The sequence below is a fragment of the Odocoileus virginianus genome, chromosome 17, assembly GCF_023699985.2.
Source record: "Odocoileus virginianus isolate 20LAN1187 ecotype Illinois chromosome 17, Ovbor_1.2, whole genome shotgun sequence".
In the NCBI taxonomy this organism is placed as follows: Eukaryota; Metazoa; Chordata; class Mammalia; order Artiodactyla; family Cervidae; genus Odocoileus; species Odocoileus virginianus.
In genome coordinates, this window is record NC_069690.1 from 35,938,362 (window position 1) to 35,953,839 (window position 15,478).

Here is a 15,478-nt window from a genome sequence, read left to right on the forward strand (position 1 = left end):
TGAAGCTGAAATTCCAATACTTTGGCCACCTGATGTGAAGAACCGACTCATTGGAAAAGACCCTGATGCTGGGAAAGATTGAAGGCGGGAGGAGAAGGGGACAGGGGGATGGCAGAGGATGAGATGGTTGGATGGCATCACTGATGCCATGGAGGTGAGTTTGAGCAAGCTCCAGGAATTGGTGATGGACAAGGAAGCCTGCTGTGCTGCAGTCCATGGGGTCGCAAAGAATTGAACATGACTGAGCAACTGAACTGAACTGATGGACTAAACAATAGATAGAGCCCCACCTATCTCACTTGTGCTTCCTTCACATGCATCAAAGTTCTCAGATGGTGCAAAGATAAGAACAGATTCATGAACCCTTGGTTCATTTATGCAGGTGCAGGGCCAAGACCTTTTTTGAGCACTAGGTTGATTGCATTCCATTTTGTCCATAATGTAGACCTTCAGTCTAAGGATCTCAATCATTATCTTTGCACAAAGTTCCTCCACCAGCCCAATGCTTCCCTCTCTCTTATGATTAAAAATAAAAAAGTCAAATGGTACAATCTATTTTTAAAATCAGTTTTTAATTTCCCAGCATTTTGCTGACCAAGACATGTTCATCTAACTTTATTGAATTTTTTTCTAACACAAACTACCCCTAAACATCTGCAATCATATCATTTGTGTTTAGTCACTCAGTCATGTCTGACTCTTTGTGACCTCATGGAGTGCAGCACACCAGGCTTCCCTGTCCTTCACCGTGTCCCAGAGTTTGCTCAAACTCATGTCTGTTGAGTTGGTGATGCCATCCAATCATCTTATGTTAGCATCAATTATAAGGTACATTTCCTTACATATTGTTGACCATAATAAAATCCCAATCTTAGTTCTGATTAGTAGTATCTGCCAATAACCACTACTCATATGCAATAGTGGGAAAGAAGAAAAAAAGGACAATCACATTAGTTACTCTTAAGAAAACTATTTGGTGGTTCATGACCTGTGCTGTATCTTGCTGGACAGGTCTGTATAGGTAAGTTATGGAACAGCAAATCTCAGAGGCATCGTCGTATAACACACTTCCTGAGCAGTGGAGTGAGTTCCCCGGTCCCTGTGATCTACTTGCTTGGAAGACTTTCCTTATATAACCAGCATCCTTCAGGTCTGCATCAAAGAAGACTAGTGGATAGGATCTTCTCTAGGGAGTCATTTACTTCCTATTTTTGGTATCTTTTTTTCCCTGGTATCTTTTTTTTATGTAATTAGGGACTGAGTCTTCCTGTAACATTGGTTTATGAAAATCTCAGGTCTCTGTTTGCCAGAACCATTTTTTTTTTTTCTTCTGGTGCTACAATTCCCATAAAATTTTGCTGACCTGGGCATTTCATTTGGGAAGTCTCTGCTAAAAAGTCCAAACTAGGAATCTTTTCTTTCTTGGTAATATCCAGGCCTGCTTAAGATGCAGAGCTAGACCTGCCTAGGGAGTCTGCTCAGTTATACCAGTTTTAATTAATGCTTTAGCTTCAGGGTATGTATGGTGAATATCAGGGGTGATGTCTAACTCCCTCCTCTAATCTGCCTTGGAAAGTCATCTCTGCAACCTTGCATTCCACAATCATCAGGAAGGTCTTTTCTTAAAAATTAACTAATTTATTTTAATTGGAGGATAATTTCTTTACAATACTGTGGTGGTTTTTGCCATACATCAACATGAATCACCCGCAGGTGCACACGTGTCTCTCCGTCCTGAACCCCTCTGCCAATTCCCTCCCCTCCCCATTCCTCTGGGTTGGCCCAGAGCAGCAGGTTGGTCTTTTAAACTGGGAGGCAATTTCACATTTGCCCAGCAGAGGGGGCTCAATAGGAGATGGTTTGGAGAAATCAGGTTTTATCTTTTTTTTTTAAAAAAAGCTGTTTTCTCTTAGACCCTTCATTCCATCCCAGGAAGCCATGCTGGTTCTGCTTTCAAAATTCATGCAGGATCTGCCCACTTAATCACATCTCCAGTGCTACTGCTCCAGCCTGAGTCTCCTTCAGCCTCTCACCTGGGTTACTGCAGAGGTCTCCTAATTACTTGTCCTGCTTCCTTGTCATCTTTTCTCATCTGACCCAGCAGCCAGAGAGATTATTTTAAGATATAAGTATACTCTATTACTTCTCTGCTCAAAAGCCTACAATGGCTTCTCATTTCTCCCACAGTCAAAGCCAAAGTCCTTACTTAGACTCCATCCCGCTTAGCCCCCCATTACCTGTCAGACCGATCCAGCAACTCTCCCCACCCGTGCCCTGCTCCAGCCCCATTAGCCTTTTGGTTATTGCAGGAACACCCAGGCACATTCTTGCTCTTTCCCTTTTATGTTCATGTAACTCACTTGGCTCGCAAGGTGGTGCAGTGGTAAAGAATCTGCCTGCCAGTGGCAGGAGACGCAAGAGATGTGAGTTTGATCCCTGGGTTGGGAAGATCCCCTGGAGGAGGGCATGGCAACCCACTCCAGTATTCTTGCCTGGAGAATCCCATGGACAGAGGAGCCTGGCGGGCTACAGTCCATGGATTGCAAAGAGTCAGACACGACTGAGTGAGCACGAGCAAAAACAACTCACTCCCTCATTTCTTCCATGTCTTCACTCAATTCTTGCCTTTTCAATGAGGCTCCCCCTGACCACTCTATTTAAAATTGCAACCAATGCTTCCCTACTCTATACAAATTTCTTACCCTGCTCCATTATTTCCTCCACAGTACTCAGCACATTAGAAAAAAATTATTTGGCTGCATTAGGTCTTAATACATCATGTTGGTCTTTTGTTTCAGTGCTCAGGCTCTCTAGTAGTGATGTACAGGCTTAGGTGCCCTGTGGCAAGTGGGATCTTAGCTCCCCAACCAGCAGTCGAACCCAGGTCCCTTGTTGGAAGGTGGTTCTTTTTTTTTTTTTTTTTTTTTTTTCATTTATTTTTATTAGTTGGAGGCTAATTACTTCACAACATTTCAGTGTGGAAGGTGGTTCTTAACCACTGACCCACCAAGGAAATCCCCAACAGTATGACCTTCTGTCATACTATTCTATGCTGAAGGTTACAAACAAATATAATTGCTTTGTTTATTACTTACCATCTTTCTCCTCTTCCTACAACACAAGAGATGATTCTACACATGGACATCACCAGATGGTCAACACTGAAATCAGACTGATTATATTCTTTGCAGCTGAGAAGAAGGGAAGCTATATATAGGCAGCTATGTGGAGAAGCTCTATACAGTCAGCAAAGACAAGACTGGGAGCTGACTGTGGCTCAGATCATGAGCTCCTTATTGCAAAGTTCAGGCTTAAATTGAAGAATGTAGGGAAAACCACTAGACCATTCAAGTATGACCTAAGTCAAATCCCTTATGATTATACAGTGGAAGTGACAAAGAGAATCTATACTTGAATTTAGAATCAAGAATATTCTGTATCTAATCTAATATTCTGAATCCAAGATCAGAATACATCTTAGATCTGGTAGACAGAGTGCCTAAAGAACTATGGATGGAGGTTCTTAAGATTATATAGAAGTGGTGACCAAAACTATCCCCAAGAAAAAGAAATGCAAGAAGACAAAGTGGTTGTCTGAGGAGGCCTTACAAAAAGCTGAGAAAAGAAGAGAAGCAAAAGGCAAAGGAGAAAGGACAAGATATACCCAACTGAATACAGAGTTCCAGGGAACAGCAAGGAGAGATGAGAAAGCCTTCTGAAGTGAACAATGCAAAGAAATAGAGGAAAACAATAGAATGGGAAAGACTAGAGATCTCTTCAAGAAAATTGGAGATACCAAGGGAACATTTCATGCAAAGATGGGCACAGTAAAGGACAGAAATGGTATGGACCTAACAGAAGCAGAAGATATTAAGAAGAGGTGGCAAGAATACACAGAAGAACTATACAAAAAAGTCTTAATGACCTGGGTAACCAAGATGGTGTGGTCACACCTAGAGCCAGACATCCTGGAGTGTGAAGTCAAGTGGGCCTTAGGAAGAATTACTACAAACAAAGCTAGTGGAGGTGATGGAATTCCAGCTGAGCTATTTCAAATCCTAAACGATGATGTTGTTAAAGTGTTGTATGTACTTCATATGCCAGCAAATTTGGAAAGCTCAGCAGTGGCCACAGGACTGGAAAAAGTCCGTTTCCATTCTAATCCCAAAGAAAGGCAATGCCAAAGAATGTTCAAACTACCCAGTTGCTCTTGTTTCACATGCTACCAAGGTTATGCTCAAATCCTTCAAGCTAGGCTTCAGCAGTCTGTGAACCGAGAACTTTCAGGTGTTCAAGCTGGATTTAAAAAAGGTAGAGGAACCAGAGATCAGATTGCCAATATCCACTGGATCATAGAAAAAGCAAGGGAATTTTTAAAAAATCTACTTATACTTCACTGACTACACTAAAGCCTTTGGCAGTGTGGATCACAACAAATTGGAATTCTTCAAGAGATGGGAATACCAGACCACCTTACCTGTCTCCTGAGAAACCTGTATGCAGTCCAAGAAGCAACAGTTAGAACCATACATGAAACAATAGACTGGTTCAGAATTGAGAAAGGGGTACGTCAAGGCTGCTTATTTAATTTATATGCAGAGTATATCATGCGAAATGCTGGGCTGGATAAAGCACAAGCTGGAATTAAGATTATCAGGAGAAATATTAATAACCTCAGATATGCAGATGATATCACTCTCATGGCAGAAAGCGAAGAGGAACTAAAGAGCATCTTGATGAGGATGAAAGAGGAGAGTGAAAATGCTGGCTTAAAACTCAACATTCAAAAAACTAAGATTTGGTCCCATCACTTTATGGCAAATAGAGGGGGAAAAGTGGAAACAGTGACAGGTTTTATTTTCTTGGGCTCCAAAATCACTGTGAACAGTGACTGTAGCCATGAAATTAAAAGATGCTCTCTCCTTGGCAGAAAAGCTATAGCAAACCTAGGCAGCATACTAAAAAGCAGAGACATCACTTTGCCAACAACATTCATATAGTCAAAGCTATAGTTTTTCCACTAGGCATGTATGGATGTGAGAGTTGCAACATGAAGAAGGCTGAAGTCTAAAGAATTGCTTTCATATTATGGTGCTGGAGAAGACTCTTGAACGTTCCTTGGACAGCAAGGGGATCGAACCAGTCAATTCTAAAGGAAATCAACCCTGAACATTCATTGGGAGGACTGATACTGAAACTCCAATACTTTGGCTACCTGATGAGAAGAACTGATTCACTGAAAAAGACCCTGATGCTGGGAAAAATTGAGGGCAGGATGAGAAGGGGGCAAGGGAGGATGAGATGGTTGGATGGCATCATCAACTCAATGGACATGAAAAAGTGAGCAAACTCTGGGAGATAGTGAAGGGCGGGGAAGCCTGGTGTGCTGCATTTCATGGGGTCACAAATAGTTGGACATGGCTTAGCAACAGCAGCAACAACGACAACAAATCTTTCTCTTTCCTGCATGAGCTCTTTGAGGGCAGGGATGTCCATTCACTACGCTTAGAACAGTATCTGGCCGGAGTAGGTACTCAAAAAATATATATTGAATGAATGAATCAATACTTTCATTCCAACAGCTAAGATTTTGCAATTCTTCTAATCAATGCTCTAACTTCATTCCTGGGTGTTGGAGAGGTATAGAGAATCAGAAAATCTGACACAACAATTCAGGAGGATTTGGGATGCTTAAAAAAATTTTTTTTTTATTGAAGCATAGCTGATTTACAATATTGTGTTAATTTCTTACATACAGCAAAATGACTCAGTTATACATATATATGTATATTTCTTTTTCATATTCTTTACCATTATGGTTTGTCATAAAATACTATATTAAATATATTTCCCAGTGCTGTATAATACGATCTTGTTTTTTCATCCTATATGTTAATGTATAATAGTTTACTTCTGCTAGTCCCAAACTCCCATTCCAAGACTAACATATGTTATCACATGCCACTTGGCTTATGGGATCTTAGTTCCCTGCTGCTGTTACTGCTGCTAAGTCGCTTCAGTCGTGTCCGACTCTGTGCGACCCCGTAGATGGCAGCCCACCTGGCTCCGCCGTCCCTGGGATTCTCCAGGCAAGAACACTGGGTGGGTTGCCATTTCCTTCTCCAATGCATGCAAGTGAAAAGTGAGAGCGAAGCCGCTCAGTCGTGTCCGACTCTCAGCGACCCCATGGACTGCAGCCTACCAGGCTCCTCCGTCCATGGGATTTTCCAGGCAAGAGTACTGAAGTGGGTTGCCACTGCCTTCTCCACTTAGTTACCTGACCAAGGATCAAACCAGGGCCTTCATCAGTGAAAGAGCAGAGTACTAATCACTGGCCCCAGAGAATCCTTCCAAGGCTAATTCTTGATCGTGACCACAACAACCTCAGGTCCCCCTGGATTTTACCATTTTTTGTCAATTGGACCATTGCTGGATAACGGCTTGTCTCTGGCTGCACCTTGCCTGCGTGCTAAGTCACTTCAGTAGTGTCCGACTCTTTGTGATGCTATGGACTGGCTCCTCTGTCCGGGGAATTCTCCAGGCAAGAATACTGGAGTGGGTTGCCATGCTCTTCTCCAGGGGGTCTTCCCAACCCAAGGACTGAACCCTAGTCTCTTAAATCTCTGGCATTAGCAGGCAGGTTCTTTACCACTAACACCACCTGGGATGCCCTGCACCTTACTGAAGTCCACAAACAATGGCCACCACACTCTGTTTTGCTATAAGGTTATCTGAAGCTTTGGTCTCAGTTAACATGTGGATTGAGCACCAAAAGATACCAGGGAAGATGGGGCGGATAAATTAGGAGTTTGGGATTAACATATATGAAATAGGTAAACAACAAAGACCTACTGGATAGCACAGGGAACTATACTCAATATCTTGTGAGAAGTTACAATGAAAAAAAATCTGAAAAAGAATATGAGTCACTTAGCTATATACTTGAAACTCAAACAACATTGTAAACCAACTATGCTTTAATTAAAAAAAGAAACTACCAAAAAAAGAAAAGAGACTCCAAGAAAGAGTTTAACTAATCATTTCGTTACTACATTGCAAAGACCGTCAGCTTCCCTTTCTGTGGTCACGTATTCTTCTTGCACCCCTCTGCCCAGCTCAGCCAAGTTTAGAGTATCTCTCAAGGTTTGAGATCTGAACCCTACTCTGGATGCTCCTTTCTGAGTCATCTAGGACTCTGATTGCAAATAATAGAATACAAATCAAATTAATTTTTAAAATCAGTTCAGTTCAGTCACTCAGTTGTGTCCGACTCTTTGCGACCCCATGGACTACACAGCATGCCAGGCCTCCCTGTCCATCACCAACTCCTGGAGTTTACTCAAACTCATGTCCATTGAGTCAGTGATGCCATCCAACCATTTCATCCTCTGTCATCCCCTCTCCTCCCGCCTTCAATCTTTCCCAGCGTCAGGGTCTTTTCCAATGAGTCAGTTCTTCAAATCAGGTGGCTAAAGTATTGGAGTTTCAGCTTCAGCATCAGTCCTTCCAATGGATATTCAGGACTGATTTCCTGTAGGATGGACTGGTTGGATCTCCTTGCAGTCCAAGGGACTCTCAAGAGTCTTCTCCAACACCACAGTTCAAAAGCATCAATTCTTCGGCACTCAGCTTTCTTCACAGTCCAACTCTCACATCCAAACATGACCACTGGAAAAACCTTAGATTTGACTAGATGGACCTTTGTTGGCCAAGTAATATCTCTGCTTTTTAATATGCTATCTAGGTTGTTCATAGCTTTTCTTCCAAGGAGCAAGTGCCTTTTAATTTCATGGCTGCAGTCACCATCTGCAGTAATTTTGGAGCCCAGATAAATAAAGTCTGTCACCGTTTCCACTGTTTCCCCATCTATTTGCCATGAAGTGATGGGACCAGACGCCATGATCTTAATTTTCTGAATGCTGAGTTTTTTTTTTGAATGCTGAGTTTTAAGCCAACTTTTTCACTCTCCTCTTTCACTTTCATCAGGAGACTCTTTAGTTCTTCTTCACTTTCTGCCATAAAGGTGGTGTCATCTGCATATCTGAGGTTATTGATATTTTCCCCAGAAATCTTGATTCCAGCTTGTGCTTCATCCAGCCCAGCGTTTCTCATGATGTACTCTGCATATAAGTTAAGTAAGCAGGGTGACAATATACAACCTTGACGTACTCCTTTTCCTATTTGGAACCAGTCTGTTGTCCCATATCCAGTTCTAACTGTTGCTTCCTGAACTGCATACAGGTTTCTCAAGAGACAGGTCAGGTGGTTTGGTATTCCCATCTCTTTCAGAATTTTCCACAGTTTGTTGTGGTCCACACAATTAAAGGCTTTGGCATAGTCAATAAAGCAGAAATAGATGCTTTTTCTGGAACTCTCTTGCTTTTTCGATGATCCAATAGATGTTTGCAATTTGGTCTCTGGTTCCTCTGCCTTTTCTAAATCCAGCTTAAAGATCTGGAAGTTCACAGTTCATGTATTGGTGAAGCCTGGCTTGGAGAATTTTGAGCATTACTCTACTAGCATGTGAGATGAGTGCAATTGTTTGGTAGTTTGAGCATTCTCTGGCATTTCCTTTCTTTGGGATTTGAATGAAAACTGACCTTTTCCAGTCCTGTGGCCACTGCTGAGTTTTCCAAATTTGCTGGCATATTGAGTGCACTTTCACAGCATCATCTTTTAGGATTTGAAATAGCTCGACTGGAATTCCATCACCTCCACTAGCCTTTTTTGTAGTGATGCTTCCTAAGGCCCTCTTGACTTCACATTCCAGCATGTCTGGCTCTAGGTGGGTGATCACACCATCGTGATTATCTGGGTGGTGAAGATCTTTTTTATATAGTTCTTCTGTGTATTCTTGCCACCTCTTCTTAATATCTTCTGCTTCTGTTAGGTCCATACCATTTCTGTCCTTTATTGTGCCCATCTTTGCATGAAATATTCCTTTATCTCTAATTTTGCATCTGGGATGCAAAAGAAGGGAGTCAAGAAATACCTGGAGTAACAGGCAAATTTGCCCTTGGAGTACAGAATGAAGCAGGGCGAAGGCTAGTAGAATTTTGCCAAAAGAATACACAGGTCATAGCAAACACCCTCTTCCAACAAAACAAGAGATGACTACACGTGGACATCACCAGATAGTCAATACCGAAATCAGATTGATTATATTCTTTGCAGCCAAAGATGGAGAAGCTCTATACAGTCAGCAAAGCCAAGACCAGGAGCTGATTGTGGCTCAGATCATGAACTCCTTATTGCCAAGTTCAGACTTAAATTGAAGAAAGTAGGGAAAACCACTAGACCATTCAGGTATGACCTAAATCAAATCCCTTATGACTATACAGTGGGAGTGACAAATAGATTCAAGGGATTAGATCTGATAGACAGAGTGCCTGAAGAACTATGGATGGAGGTTCATGACATTATACAGGAGGCAGGGATCAAGACCATCCCCAAGAAAAAGAAATGCAAAAAGGCAAAATGGTTGTCTGAGGAGGCCTTACAAATAGCTGTGAATAGAAGAGATGTGAATGGCAAAGGAGGAAAGGAAAGATATACCCATTTGAATGCAAAATTCCAAAGAACAGCAAGGAAAGATAAGAAAGCCTTCCTCAGCAATCAAAATTTTTTAAATATGAGGACTTATTATAAAGATACAGAGGGGTTTCACAGGAAGTAAAATCTGGGACTTACATTTCATAAAACTCCAAACTTTCTCTTATTAATACAGTGTGTAGCCCAGATGTGCTGGGATGACTTCCTTTCTTCCCTCAAGAGTTTTACTTGCTAGAGTGCCTCTGTTGGATTGATTGCCTGACTAATAACCATGTCTTCTTTTTCTTCCTTCTTAAGGGCAGTTTGGCCTTGTGTTTTCTCCACAGTGGTATATATGTCAGCAGAAAGGGACTCCATCCCAACTTGAGTGGCAGAACCCGAAGTGAATCAGGCCACTTCCATTGCTTTTGTCGTTGACTCGTTTAGCACTAGTCATGGGTCTTTGGTTGGGTTTGCTAGAGTACAGTCTAAGACAAGGATGCTTGCACAAGTGATTGATGAATGGACTGCCCTCAGGAGAAGGGAAATGAGAGAAACGGGAAGGGAAGCAAGGACATGGTCTCATTTGGAGATTAGCTTCAATGTGAGTCCATGCGGAGCGCTGGAGTGTAAATTGCACCATATATTTCCTCCCATCTTGGAACCAGGGTCTAACCTTTTGTACCTGCCTCTCTGTTAATCACTGGCTACAGGTTCCCCTGAGGAGAGGCTGTGGTGGTGATGGTGATAGCAAGGTGACTCTGGCTCAGCTGAAGGCAGTTCTTTGGAGTTGGAGACAAGCTGTGGGTCATCAGTAGTCAACCCTCAGGGAAACCCCCGGCTCAGTAGAGGGGATTTGTGCACGGGGCACCAAAACCATGTACTATAGCATGGAATTAGGGTGACTACTGCCCCAGTTTTTGCATGGGACTGACTTGGTTTTATCTATTTGTTTTTCCTTTTTTTTAAAAAAAATATAGCTGACATTCAATATTATGGTAGTTTCAGGTGTACTACATAGTTATTTGATATTTGCATATGTTATGAAATGATCACCGTGGTTAGTCTAGTAACCATCTGTTCCCATACAAAGTTATTAGAATATTGTTGACTATATTCCTTATACTGCACATTACATTCTTGTGCTTATTTATTTCATAACTGGGGGTTTGTACTTTTTAATCCCCTGTACTAATTCCACTCCACCTCTCTCCTCCCATCCAGCAACTACCCATTTTGTACATATATAAAAATTCTTTGTAAACATGATTTATTTATTTTTGGCTGCGTGTTGGGTGTTTGTTGCTGCATACGGGCTTTCTCTAGCTCCGGAGAGCAGGGGCTCCTCTGGTCGCAGTGCACGGGCACTGTGCGGTGCACGGTCATTGTGGTGGTTTCTCCTGTTGTGGAAGACCGACTCTAGGCACTTGGGCTGCAGCAGTTTCATTCAGCACAGGGGCTCATCAGTTGTGACTCTTGGGCCCTAGCGTGTGCAGGCTTCCGTAGTCGTTGTGTATGGCTTATTTGCTGTGCGGCATGTGGACTCTTCCCAGACCAGGGATCCAACCATGTCCGCCGCATCGGCAGGTGGATTCCTATCCACTGTGCCAGCAGGGAAGTCCTACCCATTAGTTCTTTGTATTTATGAGTCAGTTCTCATTTTTTTTTTTATTTTTAGTTCCCACATAAGTGAGATCAAACTTTATTTATTTTTGTCTGATTTATTTCACTTAGCATAGTAGCTTCTAGATCCATCCAAGTTGTCACAAATGGCAATATTTCATTTTTATGGCTGAGTAATATTCCATTATATATATATGTATATCGGAGAAGGCAATGGCAACCCACTCCAGTACTCTTGCCTGGAGAATCCCAGGGATGGTGGAGCCTGGTGGGCTGCTGTCTTTGGGGTCGCACAGAGCCGGACATGACTGAAGTGCCTTAGCAGCAGCAACAGCATATATGTATATATATCATTTTTATCCATTCATTTATCAATGGACACTTAGGTTGAACATATGTGTGCATATATCTTTCTAATTAGAGGTTTTGTTTTCTTCAGGTAAATGCCTGGAAGTGAAATTTCCGGGTCATATAGTGGTTCTATTTTTAAATTTTTGAGGAATTGTCATACTTTTTCCCATAATGGTTGCACCGGTTTACATTCTCATTAGTAGCACATGAAGGGTCCCTTTTCTCCACATCCTCGCCAACACTTGTTATTTGATGGCTTTTTAATGATAGCAGGGGTGAGGTGATCTCTCATTGTGGTTTTAATTTTCATTTCTTTGACGGTTAGCGATGCTGAACATCTTTTCATGCATCTGTCAGTAATCTGTATTATCTTTTCCTGAAAAATGTATCTGTCTGCTAAAAAATTTTTAATATATTTTAATTAATGAATTAATTTTTGGTTGCACTAGGTCTTTGCTATTGTGCTTGAATTTTCTCTAGCTTCAGTGGGATGTGCCCATTTTAAAATTGGACTATTTGTGTGTGTGTGTGTTAAGGGCACTATCTTGGTTTTAGCATAAAAGTCACACATCCCAGAAAAACCTCAGTCCCAGGCAAACCAGGATGGTTGGCCCCTCTACATCAAACCCATTTGGCCAATGATATATGGAGGAAAGTCTGCCAGTGGATTTCTAAGAAAGAGACACAAGAAGGATGTGTGCGTGCATGCTCAGTCACTCAGTTGTGTCCGACTTTTTGTGACCCCACAAACCCCACAGACTGTAGCCCACCAGACTCCTCTGTCCATGAGGTTCTCTAGGCCTGGAGCAGGTTGTCATTTCCTCCTCCAGGGGATCTTCCCCACCCTGGGATTGAAAGGATAAAGAATCCTTTTTCTTACTCTGGACGTTGTCATCTGGATTTATGACTGGAACTGCTGTACTTGCCTGGTGGCCGTGACAGAAGAGTCTTCAGGCAAAGCTAACACCATCAGAGGGTAACTAGCAGGTATTCCACCTAGAAATTTGGTTATCTCAACAGAGTCCCTTTTAAATGGTGGTCCTATCTTCCCTTCACGAAACACACACCAGGCAACAATGAATAAAGGAGCCTGAAAGAGCAGCAGAGTGTGGGGAAAAACAAGCAGTAGTTCTATCTACATGTTCCCTCATACCGTACAAGGGAAGCGTCTTCCATCCTAGGCCTTCGGAGGGAGGGTGTTTAATGTGGATGGTCCCTCTCACTCAGCTTCCTCTGTCCCCTCAATTCTCTCCCCTTTTCCCTCTTAGAGGACACACAGTACAGTGCATCCCAGCCCCTTTTTGAGAAACTTCAGTCCTGGACAAAGGAAAAGCAGGTTCCGCTCCTTTCCGTCCTGAGGCAGAGAGCGTCGGCACTCCTCCTGTATCCCCTGCACATCCGCTCTGCCCTCATGGGCCCTCCCTTCCACACCGGCTGTTCTTTACCTCACACACCTGCAACCTCCCACCTGAGACCCGCTCTGCTGTGGAAGCATGCTGGCCCCCTTGGGGCAGGCCAAAAATGGGGCAGCGGTTGGGAATGAACAGCTCTTGGGGTGGCCCTCAGTTGATGGTGGGTAGGAGTTAGTGGATAAATACCCCAGCTGTCTCATTCATGGTTAGGAGAACTCTGAGACGGGTTCTGCTCAGGCCTGAGCCCAACTGCCCGCAGCAGCCCCATCGGCTCATAACTCACCCTTGCTGGCTTCCTCCCCTCACCCTCCTCTGCCCACGTTCCCTGGAATCATCACCCAATAGCACTATGTCCTCAAAAACTGCTCGGGGTCTGCTTCTGGGCAAACCCAACTGAAGTCCTTTGTTCTGATTTATTTATTTTTATTTTATTTTTAATATTTTAATTTATTTATTTGGCTGCATGGGATCTTAGTTGCCACATGCAGAATATATATATATATTTTTATGTGTTGTTATTTTTTTAATAAATAGAAACCACACCACTTCATTTGTTACAGATTAGAATGAGAGGCAAGAATTCGAGGGCCCAGGAAGCTTTTTCATCCATAAGATAACAGAAAGGATAATCACCTTCACCGCCCAAGCCTTTTGTTAACATTTTCATTTGATCTCTGATCTCCCACCCACATCAGCGTGCCACTTCCAGAATGGAACTCTGCCTTCGAATCTTCTACTAGTTGGAAGGCTGGTCTATCAGCTTGTCTTAGCAATGGAATGGAGGTCCCCAACTCAGCTGAGGAACCTGGACAAATCTTTGATTTCAGCCTCATCCCAAGGTCCATGAATGTTTTCTTTAAAAAGCTGCAGGCGAATGAGGTAGAAAGGGCAGAGACATGAGATGGAAACCAGCAGAAGGGCAAAGAGTATAACCACAGCACTGATGGACAGCAGACCTCCTAAGGCTGAGAATGCAAAGAGCAGTGTGACCCCCACATAGCTGCGGGGCGTACATGCCTTCAGTTTCTTCTGTAACATGGGCCACAGGGCAAAAATCTGGATGGCAAATGTCACCATGATGAAGGCATGGAGGGATCGGGGCAGGCGGGAGGCAAGGCAGACAGAAGCAAAGATGGCCATGTTCAAGGACAGTGTGCTGGACACAATGGCAGCATTGGCGCCATAGTCAAAGAAGATGAGGTGACCTAACAGCATGAAGACTGACATGGCATAGATGGTGTCAGTGCTGACAGACTCTGTCAGGGTCTTCAGCACCGGCGAAAAGCCATATGTGAAAGTAATGAAGACTAGGGCACTCTTCAAGTCAGCCCACCGGGTCCGCCCACTCTTCTTCCGTCCTTCACCTCTGTCAATGAGATCAAACAAAACATAGCCAATCAGTGAAGAAGCCAGGCCAGTCCCAAAAAGCCACTGAGGGGCCAGAAGACCCTCATCCATATACCACCAGATAACCACAAAAACACATACACTGCACAGCTGCTGTATCACCACACTGGACTCAAACACCACAGCCCAAAATTGGTATTTCCGGGCATAGATATTTTTCCGGAGCTCTTCGAGGAACCTCCGATCCACGTAGTTATCAGGAAAGGGCTGTCGCTCATACAAGACCTTCTGCCACCTGACCTCTTTGGTGTTAGCTACAGGCTGGGCACACATTATCCTTTTGCTCAAACTCAGGCAACTTCAATCTCCCTTGCAGAAGTCCATGTGGTTCTCGTTCTTTATAAAGTTTTGATGTAAGACTTCTCTGGAAATTCCATGCTGAGTTGTGGTTGATATTGTACTGACCTTCCCTTGCTTTCAAAGGCAGCAACCCAGGCTAGGCCTACAGCAGATGAGTTTGTTCTCTGAGGCAGGACAATGCAGCCAAGTTCCTGCCCGCGAGTTCCTACGGGTGCGCGGCCGGGGAAGGGCGGCCGCCCGCCTCCTTCCCCATCCGGGGCGCCGGGGCCGCGTCGGTGGCTCCAGAATATATTTTTTTCTTTTAGCTGTAGCATGTGGAATCTAGTTCCCTGACCAGGGATCAAACCCAGGCCCCCTTGCCCTGGGAGTGAGGAGTCTTAGCCACTGGACCACCAGAGAAGTCCCTGTTCTGTTTTAAAAACCCAAATATCTCAGGATTTGGTCCAATAATTGCAAGTGATATTCCCCTCTGCGCAGTCTTTGCTGAAATTAGGGGGATAGACTGTGGTTTGACAAAGTGAGAAGGGAAGCGGGTTCCCCTGCTTCTTTTCCCACTCTACTAGCTTTTACTGCTAGTGTGGAGTCTCCTGTTCTTAACTTTTCTTTTTTTTTTTTTTTTCAAAGTAAAAAGCATTTTTTAAAAGTCAACATAATTGGTATATACTATTTAAAGGCAAATGACACTAAAAGACCTGACCCCCCTTCCTAGTTCCCAGTCCTACTCCTCAGAGGCCACTATTCTCATCTAATATTTCAAGCTGTTTCCTCTAGTATTACCACCATATTTCTAAGTAATGTTTATACTGTTAACTCCTAATTTCTTAACATTAGACAATTATCCATTTTATTTCTTA

The 15,478-nt window shown here is 43.2% G+C and overlaps 1 protein-coding gene across 1 annotated transcript; it reads right to left on the reverse strand.

The window, feature by feature from the left end:
- Positions 1–13,419: 13,419 nt before the first annotated feature.
- On the reverse strand, positions 13,420–14,888 carry LOC110140834 (phosphatidylinositol N-acetylglucosaminyltransferase subunit C). Its single transcript, XM_070479332.1, has one exon. The coding sequence runs from the start codon at positions 14,595–14,597 to the stop codon at positions 13,710–13,712; it is 888 nt and encodes a 295-aa protein (XP_070335433.1). The 5' UTR covers positions 14,598–14,888; the 3' UTR covers positions 13,420–13,709.
- Between the last annotated feature and the right edge of the window lie 590 nt (positions 14,889–15,478).

Coding starts and splice junctions, on each gene's coding strand:
- LOC110140834 (XM_070479332.1), bottom strand. CDS start 14,597: ATGTGTGCCCAGCCTGTAGCTAACACCAAAGAGGTCAGGTGGCAGAAG.